General features: G+C 39.9%; 1 protein-coding gene across 1 annotated transcript; it reads left to right on the plus strand.

Moving 5' to 3' along the window:
* Nucleotides 1-6,511: 6,511 nt before the first annotated feature.
* On the plus strand, nt 6,512-7,444 carry Or2a14 (olfactory receptor family 2 subfamily A member 14). Its single transcript, NM_001000845.1, has one exon. The coding sequence runs from the start codon at nt 6,512-6,514 to the stop codon at nt 7,442-7,444; it is 933 nt and encodes a 310-aa protein (NP_001000845.1).
* Nucleotides 7,445-14,631: the final 7,187 nt, after the last annotated feature.

Here is a 14,631-nt window from a genome sequence, read left to right on the forward strand (position 1 = left end):
TGAGCACTTGTATTTATAAATTGACTTGTATACCAAATTATTGTCTCCAGCATTATTGTTTTGGATATATAAAGAATGAGATTTTTTGACTAATTGTTCCTATGTAAGGCCTATAATCTGTCTGGTATCATTGCCCTCCCTTGTTAAGGAGCCCAGGCAATCCAGTTTGAGTTCTTAAATGGCCTATAAAGGAACAGTATTTAGTGTTCTTAACCACAAAGCCATCTCTCTATCACCTCACAAACTTTATTTACCTAAACATAAGCATTAATTAGAAATGACAAAACCTGTAAATATTGTCCAGATTCAGTCGTACTAGAAATCCCTGAACTGGCAGGGCGAGGCTGAGAATTGAAAGTAAGCAAATGGAGTCTTCCTCTTTTCATGTCAACTCCATTAAAAAACTCCATTTTAAAGAGCTGGGTCTATGGTTTTGTTTAGTTGTCTGAGCCAGAGCACTGAAAGGACAGTGAGTTGTCAGACAGTTCACACTGAAATCATCACTCACTAATTTCAAGTAGAAAACCTGCCTCTAAAAAAGCATTAAGTAATTAAATCAATTGTAAACCACAAGCCACACATTGGCTATCAGTATGTGAATTGAAAGCTTGATTTAAAAACTGGCTAAACCACGGAATTTAATAATCTGTGTTGAAGCAATAGAAACTCAAGAGAATAAACAAGAGATCCAATCATATATGTAGCCTTTTCATTAGATGAACCACCTATAAATACAGTAAGCACATTTCCTATGGGTTGCGTGTACAAATTTACAGTAAATACAAAAGCATGTAAAGAGTAAAATTATCAATTTTGTCTGAAAAACTTGTATATATAATAGGCCAAATATCAGTATTTTGTAAAATACTTCCATGACTCTAGCCTACAATTTTGTATTAACACAACTGAAGCTTTATCTCCAATGTGGATAACAAAGACCTAAGACCTCTGGTAAGGTGAGGTACTTAGCCAATTAACATATCCTTAGTAGCTTAAAATTAGTTTTAAATATTCTTTTCTGGAGTAGTGTAACAGCTACTCCCCAAATATTAAAGCTCATTTTGAGAGCAGAAGTTTGTAGTAAAAGATTTAAAGTTCTAACTTTTTACATTGAAGAAGCAACAAAATTACATAATATAAGGCTGTTAGCCATTCCTAATGATATCACTTTATGGGCTCTCTAAAATTATAAGCAAGCTCACAAATGAAAACTCACAATCAATCCTCTAAATCTATCTTGAAATGGCAGTTGGAGTAAACAAACTGGCTGTAATGCTCTCACAAGTTATAAAACCTCATCAATCCTTTGTAAATCCTGTAACAATCTCTACCTGTTTGATTTTTCTTAATTACAAATAAGTTTGAGTTAGTCAATGTAACACTGGCAATCCTTAATCACAATCTTTCAGTTCTCCTTGTAACACCAGAACACAGCCACAACTTTGGAAAGTCACCTGAGTTCTGAGTACTTGACTAGGCAGCTGTCCTTGGGGCAGTGGAATGAGCATCAAAATACAGATAGCTTCAGGGCAAACCACAACTTTGGAAAGCAAAACTCAACCTCCAACAATCTAGTCTCCAAAATCCAGTCTCTAAAACACCAAGTCCATCCTTCATGTTACAAAGTTTGACTGTCAATTCCTACATATGAACGCACGATGGTGTAGTCTCCAGTACCTCAACAAAGAGACATTGTCCTAAATTCTTTTAGAAGCCTGGTTTCTAGAATAAGAGTTCCATAAAAATATTATCTCAATTTAGACCTGTTTCCCTAGGCTGGCTCATGCCACATGTTGTCTAGAATGATTTTATCCAAATTACCAGCTTTATGTCAACGTTCTGTTACCAATATTATACCTTTTTAACCATATCTAATAACTTAAAAGCCAATAGTCCATAACCAAGGCATGTAGAGCATATTTATACATTTAAAACCAATCAGAAATAAATTGAAGTGGCTACACATATCTTTAATATTTAGACCAAACACCATTTTTACCTTTTTAGCTATGATTTTAAGAGAAGCACCTTGTCACCTGTTGAGTCAAATAATAAGTCAGGGATTTTTCTAAGAGAAACAGCTATCAGCTCTTGTACCAAAGAAGCTGAGGAGCTGCTGGCACCTTTAAGATCAGCTCATGTAGACGCTCACCCCTGGGCAGCTTCTCCAGCTGACCTATGTTCCTAGCTACAGGTGCAGGACTCTAAAGGCTGATTGAAACTGCTTTTTATTCATTTGTTCCTTTTTGAAATGAGTTAAAACCAAATCAAGATGTGAACGATTGACAGATAAAGTTTTTACCATTTTTTCTTTTGAACATGAAACATAAAACATTTAAGCAACAAGAAACAAAACCACAGACATAAACTGACATACAGGGACAGCTTGGTGCACCAAGGACAGACAATAGACAAACAGGGAAAAAACCAGATGGTGTCAGCAGAGAGGTAGGATTTCCCCTTTCCCACCACTTTCACGGTGACTATCCACTCGAGTGGAGTTGATATGGATGATGGATTGTCTCAATTCCTGGACTAGTCCATCAACGTGTTGAAGCCAAATTCCTGTAAGATACTGAGATATATTATGGGATATCTGAGCAGCATGACTGACATTCACAAATGGTATGGAAGTGAAACACAGTCCTGAATATTTCCACTCACAACCCAATTACATTAACTCCATCAAGCTGTGCATGGGCGTTGAGATGTCCTTTTGTTTGATTCTCCTGAATAAATTTTCAGGCAGTCTACCTCTATCAAATCTGATCAGTATGACTCTGTGAAGCTCTTCTTCATAGCGAGCTGCCTCATCTTCTAAATCCTCTTCCTCAGAGGAGCCAAACTCGTCTGTCTCTGACCTATCAAGCTCTGAAGCCTTTATTTCCTTTACTGGATAAAGACTTCTCCTTTTCAAGACTTTTTTTCTCCTTTCTCTGTTTCATCTCTCCCGGGGCATTTTTTCCCCAATCTCTCGCTTCCGCAGATCTGAAGTCTTTGGAAGGGACTGTCTGCTTATATTTATCTTTTCTCCTTGAGCTCTTTAATTTTTTACCCCACTCTGTTTCTGACATGCCGTCTTGTACCTCCCCTAGCGCTCTCTGCCCTGCTATTACAGCTGGGCAGCTCCCATACGACCTCTGACGCTCTCTGGCAGTAGCCAAAAATTCAAAAACCAATAGAGAAAGCATGAAGGCTGCTAAAACGATAATAAAAACTTCCGCCACATCTTCTAGCAGGGGAGTGAAGTGGAACAGATCAAGACTAAGCATGTCTCTCACAGCCTACCTTAATCACTACAGTTCTGGATTCCCTCCGCGGATGGAGGACTCCTCTCTCGCCGCCTGGCGATGGTGTGGCGTTTCTATCCCGTATTCTCGGCACCAGATGTCCCGGGCTATCGTCTCGCCAGCAAGAACATGCGGGGACACACGAATCCTTCTGTAGCCAAAATGTTTATTATTTCTTAAAGAGAGGGCCGGGGCGCCAGCATGGCGCGGCTTATATACACCCTAGCGCAGCGCATCCACACCTGATTGGTTGCTTACCCATGATCTCATTAGGCACGCCCCGGAGTGGGCAAAGACCTGGCACGAAGGCACTCTTGCACATGCGCACACAGTTAACTTCCTGAAAGGAAGTCGGCTGGCGCAGTGGAAGCCAGCGCCATCTTGTGGTGGCAAATGTTATTGCGGCCCTCTACACATAAACTCATGCAGAAACACATACACATAAATGAAATACACATTTTCTGAGTTGGATTGTTTTGTTTTTTACTGCTTTTGCTTTCTCTTATACATCTGGACTGCAGACTCCCCTCCACGCCTCCCAGTAAACCTCCTCACCTCTATTTGCACAATGAAGTATTACTCATGCTTTAGGAGAAAAAGATGTCATGAAATTTCCAGGCAAATGGATGAAACAAACAAACAAAAATAAATCCTCCCAAGCAAGGCAACCCAGACTGAGATAGAAAAACATGCTATGTACTCACTTATAAGTGAATATTAGCTGTTCAATAAAGGATAATCACACTAAATTTCTTGAAATTTTCTGAGGTTTAATTATCTTTGAATGCATGATATTTCTAGTCAAATATATTTAATCTATTACCAACTGACAAACTTTTATGTCAATTCTATTTCAAGGAAATCAGCACGTGCCACAGTTAATATGTACCATCTCTTGCCCATGCTGGGGCAGGCACACTGAATTCTTTCTACTTTCTGAATTTACTGGGTTTCTTTAACTTGTAGGGTCAATTCAAAAAACCTACAAGTACTTCCTGTCCAGGAAATTTGCCTTCAGTTCTCTACTGCCCTCAGTAGAGATGTTGGAAATGGTGTGCATCCTGTTCAGAATACATCTTTCCATCTCCAATTATTCTTCAAGCGCCAGTATGAAGTAGGAGTAGACCTTGTACCCAGTGACATTTAATAAGCATAAAGCAAACAAATGTATTAATTTGTTAAATTAGCCAAGACTATTGGTTTTTCTTGTTTGATGTCCCAGTGTTGAGTACTGAATGTGGGATATGTGTCTGTGAAGTAAACACACTACTACTGAGCTTGATCTCTAGCCATAAATTATGCAAGATATCACTAAAATACCATGTGGAAAAGAGACATGGTGCACACTGTCCTCATGAACTGAAATTGCTTCAATCTTCCACAGAAAACACATCCGTGGAAAATGTTTGAAAGATCTACATATTAATACTTGTAGAATTTTTTGAACAAATACTAAGGAAATAATCATGAAGATATGAAAAACTTGAAAGTGTAAGTATATTCACCTCAAGAATATAAAAAAGAAGAGAGTTGGAACAAAAAGGCCAAAATGTGGAAAAAAATCCCAAAAATGTAAGAAATAATTATTCTTGTTTAAATAACAATATGCAATATGACTTTATATAAAATGTTCCTTTTATTAAGTGAAAAATTACTCAATGTACCCCAACTTGTAAAATATAGACTTGGGGTTACAAATATTTCAAATAAAACAATGACTTTTAGGGTAAAAATGTTAAGCATGATTTTAAAATATAGAACTAAGTTTGCTTTTATAGACTTTCTATGTGGATAATGTAATGCAACATCACATCACTAATAGACATTTTAAGGAATGTTTGCTCCCAGCCCTTTCATAACCTACTTTGTATTCTGTCTGGACAGACACAAAGCCTTTAAGAAAAAGCTCTCTAGATTGGACAAACTACTAGTTTCAACTGCCCTGTAAGTTTATCAGGATGTATATGATAAAGCAAAAGGTGTTGGCAAGTTCCTGGGTTATGAGGAAGATCCTGAGAAGGAATTTGGTGTCCATCTGACAGGCCAAACTGCAAGGACACTGAGGTCAAAAGATTGTGACATTACAGAGCGTAACTTAGGCCTTGCCCTATATTATTATATTAAGAAAAAGAACCAAACAAAATACAATTAAAATGAAGTTATTGTTTTACTGTTAATGTAAACTGTTTTACATTTCAGTATTTTATCTAAGAACATTTAGAAGGACAAATTTAAGTTATACAGTCATGTGTCATTGAATGACAGGCTTTGTCTAAGAAATACACATCAGATGATTCTGTCATTGCGTGACCATCACTGAGTGTATCCATCACAGACTAAGGTGCAATGACCTCATCATGACAGATGAACTTATGGGACAACTATCTATATGGACATCACTACATGGTACATAGTAACACATATTATATGTTCACTGTATATGCTCCAAGTATCCTTTAAATCATGACTAAATTGTGTATTGCTTATTGGTGACAAAGCAAACAGAACTCAAAATTAAACATCAGAATTGTACATAAAGACAGGCAAGTCCAGGAAGTGAAGTGAAAATAATGTTCATTTTGTCAAGACAGTCTCTCTTCAAACCATGTGAGTGGTCAAGATGCTCAAACTGGTATGGAACTGGAAATATGAATATCCTAAAACAATGCATGTGTGCATATTTGAATGGAACTCCTCTTGCATGGGGAACACTAAAACACATTGTGCTGTGACAACATTGATTTTATATGCTGATATGGGCACACACATACTTTGTAAACATTTATTTATTCTTCTGTTTGTTTATTTTATTATATTGCATGTGTGTATGTGTGTGTATACACGTGTGCATGCGCACATACATGCATGCGGATATGTTTCCAGAGTACATGTGGAAGTCAAAGGAAGACTTGTATAGTTGGTTCTCTCTTTCCACCCTGTGGGTCCAGAGACTGAATTTAGGTTGTCAGGCATGGCTGCAAGCTCCCCCATTGAGCTATCTTACCTGTCTTTTCTATTAATGTCCTAGACACAGCAGGACATTTTCCTCATTTTTGTAACTGTGGTAAAGTGAATTGTGTAGCAGAGATGTAAACAAAACCCAAGGCTTCATCCTAGGTGATATACTTCAAAATGTTTTCTCTATACAATCATTAAATACTCTGTATCTTTAATTCCACAGCTCTGACATTTCTGTGTGAACAAGGTCTTTGTACAGGAGAATGAGAGGCAACCAGACATGGATCACAGAGGTCACTCTACTGGGATTCCAAGCTGATCTACCTGTGGAGTGTTTACTCTTTGGGCTTTTCTCTCTGTTTTATTCCTTTACCCTTTTTGGAAATGGAGTCATTCTTGGAATAATATGCCTGGACCACAGACTACACACACCTATGTACTTCTTCCTCTCACATCTAGCCATTGTTGACATGTCTTATGCTTCCAACAATGTCCCCAAGATGCTGGCAAATCTTGTGACTCAAAGAAGAACCATCTTCTTCATTCCATGCCTAATGCAAACGTTCTTGTATCTGGCTTTTGCTCACATAGAGTGCCTGATTTTAGTGGTAATGTCCTATGATAGATTTGTGGCCATCTGTCACCCCTTACACTACACTGTCATCATGAGCTGGAGAGTGTGTACCATCCTGGCTGCTGTTTCCTGGATATTTAGCTTCCTCTTGGCTCTGGTCCACTTAGTTCTCATCCTGAGGCTGCCCTTCTGTGGGCCTCATGAAATCAATCACTTCTTCTGTGAGATCCTGTCTGTCCTCAAGCTGGCCTGTGCTAACACAATGCTCAATCAAGTTGTTATCTTTGCAGCCTGTGTGTTCATCTTAGTGGGACCACTGTGTTTGGTGCTGGTCTCCTATACACGCATCCTGATGGCCATCCTGAGGATCCAGTCAGGGGAGGGCCGCAGAAAGGCCTTCTCCACCTGTTCCTCCCACCTCTGTGTGGTAGGGCTCTTCTTTGGCAGCGCCATTGTCATGTACATGGCCCCCAAGTCCCAGCACCCAGAAGAGCAGCAGAAGATCCTTTCCCTGTTTTACAGCCTTTTCAACCCCATGCTAAACCCCCTGATCTACAGCCTGAGGAACGCTGAGGTCAAGGGTGCCCTCAGAAGATCACTGTGGAAGGAGAGACCAATGTGAGAGACATCAAAGAATGACTTGGATGGATAATTTTTCTTCCTGTCAAATATAATAGTCAGCATTCCTTTGCCTCCTCTATTATAAATATTCCTTTAAAACAGAATATTATAGACTTTATGTCCACATAGAGTCCTAAGACCCTGGCTTATGAAGTCTGGTAAACAGCCCTATACCTCTTACACTTAGGCACCAGAAATCATGGGATATGATAGGTCTTAAAATACTCAAGGAGTAAGACTGTTACATTGGGAGAGTTTCCCCATTCTTACCCACGATTCTTTTTTTCACTATTTATTTATTCATTTTACATGCCAATCTCAGCTCCTCTCCTCACCAGCACCCCCCTCACAACTACACCTCCCCACCCCACCCCACCCCCGCACAGCTCCTCTCCCACTCCTCTCTCCCCCTCTGAGAAGGGGGAGGCTGCCCTGGATTTCACCCCACGCTGGCACATCAAGTCACTGCAGGAAAAGGCACCCTTTTCCCACTGAGGCCAGACAAGGCAACCCTATTAGAGTAACAGGATCCATAGACAGGCAACAGATTCAGAAACAACTCCTACTTTGGTTGCTGGGGTAACCGCATGAAGACCAAACTACATTTCTACTATATATGTGCATGGGAGCCTAGTTGCATCCTGTGCTCGTTTTCTGGCTGTTAGTTCAATCTCTGGGAGTTCGCTAGGTTAGTTGACACTGTCTAGTCTTCCTCTGGCTTCCCTACCCTCTTTCAGTTTTTTAGCCTTCCCCCAACTTTTCCACAGGACTCCTGAGTTCTGCCTAATGTTTGGCTGTGGGTCTCTGTATTCGTTTCCATAAGCTGCTACCTACCCACAATTCTTATCAGAGTGGAGCCAGTTGATTAGTAACCAAATGGAAGTATGAACAGCACATGCAACGAACTCCTTTTTAAAAAGAAGTAAAATTATAAAGACAGCACATTTGTGTGAAAATTGCAAAGCAGCTGACAGCCACTTATGGAAAACAAAAACCTACATGTACCTTACACACATGCAAAAATGTATTTCTTACCATCAGTCAACAAGAAATTAGAAGTTAAGGCTACCATGGGACAAAACTGAAACATAGCTAAAACGATAAGAAATAATCACTCTGATTTGGGGACACCTAATAATCATTGATAAAGAGTCAAAATTGCTGAAGTTTTAATGAAACTTGATCAAGTCAGATTGGGCTAATAAATGCATGGCATACATCCCTTAGATGAATGATTAACGAGTTTTTCTTTAAAAAGAAGGAAATAAGAACTTCAAGATCAGTTTTTCTGTCAGAATGACTCAATTCTGACAAAAGTAGCTGTAACACATGTTTACATTTAAGTAAACTTTCTTTAGAAAAAACAAGTCACTGGTCAAATAGTTCCCAGGTACTTGCAGACCCTTGCCACATAGTTGAACAGCCTTCAGTTCTATGGGATTCACCATTAGGGACCCTCACTGTGGGTTGGGGAAACAGGTTATTAGGAGCAATTTAAAGCAAGACTGTGTGAACTCAATCTTAGGTGAGTTCTGTCGTCCTTTAACGATGTCTAAAACCCAATATCACTATCACATAGTAGCCAATGGACCATAATACCTTTGATTTCTTTAATATGTTTTGAAACTCATAGGAAGAGCCTCATGTTGTCAGTTAGATATTGGAACCTGAAAGCAGGGCATAAAATCTTGAAATTGATGACACTTATTTCATGTTATGGTGACCAAAATACCTAACTGAAACAATTTAAGGGAAGAAAAGTTATCCTTTTATTTTTATCTTCTGTGTATATGTTTGTATAGGTATGTGTGCATATGCACAATCCCATAGCATGTGTGTGGAGGTCAGAGGACAACTTTCAGGAGTCAGTTCTCTCCTTCCACCATGTGGGTTCCAGGAATCATATTCAGGCTTTCAGTCTTGGCAACAACTTCCTTTATCCAGTAACCTGTGTTATTTTGGTCTATAGTTTCAGTGGGTCTCAGTCCACCTTGGCAGGAAGGATATGGTAGGTGCAGCTCAGTTCACAGTAATGGCACTGTGTGGTGGAGGATAGATATTCCCATATGGCAGACCTAGAAGCAGAGAAAGGTTGGAACTAAGGGTTAAGCTACAAGCTTCCAAAGCCCTAGTGACCTACAGACCTACTAGTGACCTAGTCAGACACCTTCTTCAGCTCCCCAGTCTCCTCAAAACAGCATGACTTACTAGAGAGTAAGTACTCAGAACTTGAGCCTCTGATGATCCTTCAAACTCAAAGGACAATACCACTTAAGAATTGAAGACTAATACTCCAAAACCAAACAAAAACAAAACCCCAGCAAGTTCTATAAAATAAACTATTTGATTAAAAGTGGAATTAGTAGAGTTTATATTTTTCACCTGTTTTCTTTTAAACTTTTAGGGATTTTTGAATAGAAAAAAGCACCTCAAATCTTTAGGTTAAATAGTCTTAACTGTAATTAGATAGATGATATATAGATAAATAGATAGATAGATAGATAGATGGATAGATGGATGGATAGATAGATAGATAGATAGATAGATAGATAGATAGATAGATAGATGGGTAGAGAGTTTCCCTCATTCGAACCTTGATTACAGAATATCTAATCCTTGTTTTTTATCAGTGAGATCATAATGATGAGTGAAAACATTAGAGTAGAAGGAAATCCCAGGGAGAAAAAATTGGATTTATACAACCAGAGAGGAGTTTGTGGAAATTGTTTTGGAGAGGGGATTCTAAACGTGAGGCTTACTATGGCATTACACCCTTATCTTCCTTTAAATGTTTCAGAGCACATAAGTCTATCTTTTTCAAAAATATTGAAGTGTGTGTGTGTGTGTGTGTGTGTGTCATGCCAGGGGAGGGGGAGGAAGGGAGAGAGAGAGGGAGAGAGAGAGAGAGAGAGAGAGAGAGAGAGAGAGAGAGAGAGAGAGAGAGAAGAGAGGAGGAGAGAAGAGACAGAGATACAGAGACAGAGAGGGAAAAAGCAACAGAAAAGGGTATAAGGATGGAAGAAGAGGTTTTGGGGGATTTGTTGTTGTAGTCATAGTTGTCATTGTCGTCATCATCGTCGTCGTCATCGTCATCATCGTCATCTTCGTTGCCGTCGCTGCTGCTGCTGCTGCTGCTGCTGCTGCTGCTGCTGCTGCTGTAGTTAAATACCCTAAGAAAACCAATGTAAGGAATCAAAGGAGTATTTTGACCTACCCTAGAGATATCATTTTGATTATGGTAGAACAGACAGGGAAGGTTTGTGGCAAGGACAGGAGTCTGACTAGTCACATTGCATCCACACTTGAAGCAGAATGTGAACAGAAAGTATGGCCAGGTTATAAAGCCTCAAGACCCATGTCAATCACACATTTTCTGCAGTAAGGCTCCACTTCCTAGATATTACTCAATCTTCTCTAATAGTACCACTGACTGGGCACTAAGTGTTCAAATATGTGACTCACTGAGGACTTTGACATTTATACCACAACAGTATGTATTTTGGTAGTCTCCCTTCTTAGGACCCCTTGGCCAATGTTCACATCAGTGTGGCAATCTCTAGACTTTGTATTTCCACACAAATTTCTTTTCAGTATTTACCATTTTTAGAAGCAAAGTCTTCCATGATAAATTGTGTTATATCCAATGTGAAATATCATTTTGCGGTCTTCTCAAAAGAGCAAGACATTTCTAACTACTCTCTGTCTTGCACAAAAAAATGCATTTAAAGAGAAATATAAGAACTGGTGGCTTATATCACGGCCATGTGAACTCTTCATTTTAATCATATTGGTCTTTATGTGTATTTTTACCTCTTTCAATGCCCCTGCTTACCCAGCCTGACTCTAAAGTGCTTCATGACAGAAGCGGATCATTGTACACCCCTTAGTCCCTCCTAAATAATTGACTTCATTTGCTGCACACCATGAAGAATTTCAAGTCAAGCAGTGACATAAAATAATGAAAGTGAAGGAGATACTTGGAATCAAAAAAATCCCAAACACTGATTTAGACCTTCAGCAGAGCCAAAAGTGGCTGGTTCGTGCTCTAGAACAAACTCTGTTAGAGGCTATAAGTCAATCATCCCACAGGGAATAATATGTGCTAATTGGATGTGCTCAAGAAAGTAAGCTGATAAACATCCCTTCCTCCTCTTCCCATCCAGAATGACAACAGGTTCACCTGAGGCTATGTACCCTGAAGAGCAGCATCCTTTGAGGCCAAGAGTACACTGGTGGGAGAGGAGATTATAGTTCACAGAAATAACCATATGACTAAATAAATGTACAAGTTCCCAAATAAAGATCAGTAGCAAAGCCTTAGATTAGTAGCAGGAGGGCAATACCAAGAATTGTATCTAATGCAGTGGTTCTCAAACGTCCTAAATGCTGCAACCCTTTCATACAGTTCCTCATGTTGTGATAACTGCCAACCTTGAAATTGCTTTGTTGTTACTTCAAAACTATAATTGTGCCCGGCCCGCAGCAGCTCTCTGCTCCCAAACCCCGTGGGAGAGAGACCTCACCGCCTGGTCAGGTGGGCACTCCTGAAGCTGCAGAGCGGAGGAGACCACCAACACTGCCCACCCCTACCCACATCCCTGGCCCAAGAGGAAACTGTATAAGGCCTCTGGGTTCCCGTAGGGGAGGGCCCAGGAGCGGCAGGACCCCTGCACCTGAGACACCGCCGGAACCTAAAGGAAACAGACCGGATAAACAGTTCTCTGCACCCAAATCCCGTGGGAGGGAGAGCTAAGACTACAGAGAGGCAGACACGCCTGGGAAACCAGAAGAGACTGCACTCTGCACACATCCAGACGCCAGAGGAAAACACCAAATGCCATCTGGAACCCTGGTGCACGGAGGCTCCCGGAAAGAGCGGCGCAGATCTTCTCGGTTGTTGCCGCCGCGGAGAGGACTTAGGCAGTACCCCATGAGCACACTTGAGCCTCGGAACCTCAGGTAGGACCAACTTTTCCCCTGCAAGTGACCTGCCTGGTGAACTCAAGACACAGGCCCACAGGAACAGCTGAAGACCTGTAGAGAGGAAAAACTACACGCCCAAAAGCAGAACACTCTGTCCCCATAACTGGCTGAAAGAAAACAGGAAAACAGGTCTACAGCACTCCTGACACACAGGCTTATAGGACAGTCTAGCCACTGTCAGAAATAGCAGAACAAAGTAACACTAGAGATAATCTGATGGCAGGAGGCAAGCGCAGGAACCCAAGCAACAGAAACCAAGACTACATGGCACCATCGGAGCCCAATTCTCCCACCAGAATAAACATGGAATATCCAAACACACCAGAAAAGCAAGATCTAGTTTCAAAATCATATTTGATCATGATGCTGGAGGACTTCAAGAAAGATGTGAAGACCTCCCTTAGAGAACAAGTAGAAGCCTACAGAGAGAAATCGCAAAAATGCCTGAAAGAATTCCAGGAAAACACAATCAAACAGTTGAAGGAATTAAAAATGGAAATAGAAGCAATCAAGAAAGAACACATGGAAACAACCCTGGATATAGAAAATCAAAAGAAGAGACAAGGAGCTGTAGATAGAAGCCTCACCAACAGAATACAAGAGATGGAAGAGAGAATCTCGGGAGCAGAGGATTCCCTAGAAATCATTGACTCAACTGTCAAAGATAATGTAAAGTGGAAAAAGCTACTGGTCCAAAACATACAGGAAATCCAGGACTCAATGAGAAGATCAAACCTAAGGATAATAGGTATAGAAGAGAGTGAAGACTCCCAGCTCAAAGGACCATTAAATATCTTCAACAAAATGATAGAAGAAAACTTCCCTAACCTAAAAAAAGAGATACGCATAGGCATACAAGAAGCCTACAGAACTCCAAATAGATTGGACCAGAAAAGAAACACCTCCCGTAACATAATAGTCAAAACACCAAACGCACAAAATAAAGAAAGAATATTAAAAGCAGTAAGGGAAAAAGGTCAAGTAATATATAAAGGCAGACCTATCAGAATCACACCAGAATTTTCGCCAGAAACTACGAAGGCCAGAAGATCCTGGACAGATGTCATACAGACCCAAAGAGAACACAAGTGCCAGCCCAGGTTACTGTATCCTGCAAAACTCTCAATTAACATAAATGGAGAAACCAAGATATTCCATGACAAAACCAAATTTACACAATATCTTTCTACAAATCCAGCACTACAAAGGATAATAAATGGTAAAGTCCAACATAAGGAGGCAAGCTATACCCTAGAAGAAGCAAGAAACTAATCGTCTTGGCAACAAAACAAAGAGAAGAAAAGCACACAAACATAACCTCACATCCAAATATGAATATAACGGGAAGCAATAATCACTATTCCTTAATATCTCTCAATATCAATGGCCTCAACACCCAATAAAAAGACATAGATTAACAAACTGGATACGCAACGAGGACCCTGCATTCTGCTGCCTGCAGGAAACACACCTCAGAGACAAAGACAGACACTACCTCAAAGTGAAAGGCTGGAAAACAACTTTCCAAGCAAATGGTCAGAAGAAGCAAGCTGGAGTAGCCATTCTAATATCAAATAAAATCAATTTTCAATTAAAAGTCATCAAAAAGATAAGGAAGGACACTTCATATTCATCAAAGGAAAAATCCACCAAGATGAACTCTCAATCCTAAATATCTATGCCCCAATACAAGGGCACCTACATAAGTAAAAGAAACCTTACTAAAGCTCAAAACACACATTGCACCTCACACAATAATAGTGGGAGATTTCAACACCCCACTCTCATCACTCTCATCAATGGACAGATCATGGAAACAGAAATTACACAGAGACGTAGACAGACTAAGAGAAGTCATGAGCCAAATGGACTTAACAGATATTTATAGAACATTCTATCCTAAAGCAAAAGGATATACCTTCTTCTCAGCTCCTCATGGTACTTTCTCCAAAATTGACCATATAGTTGGTCAAAAAACGGGCCTCAACAGGTACAGAAAGATAGAAATAATCCCATGCATGCTATCAGACCACCACGGCCTAAAACTGGTGTTCAATAACAATAAGGGAAGAATGCCCACATATACGTGGAAATTGAACAATGCTCTACTCAATGATAACCTAGTCAAGGAAGAAATAAAGAAAGAAATTAAAAACTTTTTAGAATTTAATGAAAATGAAGGTACAACATATCCAAACTTATAGG

Source organism: Rattus norvegicus, chromosome 4, assembly GCF_036323735.1.
Source record: "Rattus norvegicus strain BN/NHsdMcwi chromosome 4, GRCr8, whole genome shotgun sequence".
Lineage (NCBI taxonomy): Eukaryota > Metazoa > Chordata > Mammalia > Rodentia > Muridae > Rattus > Rattus norvegicus.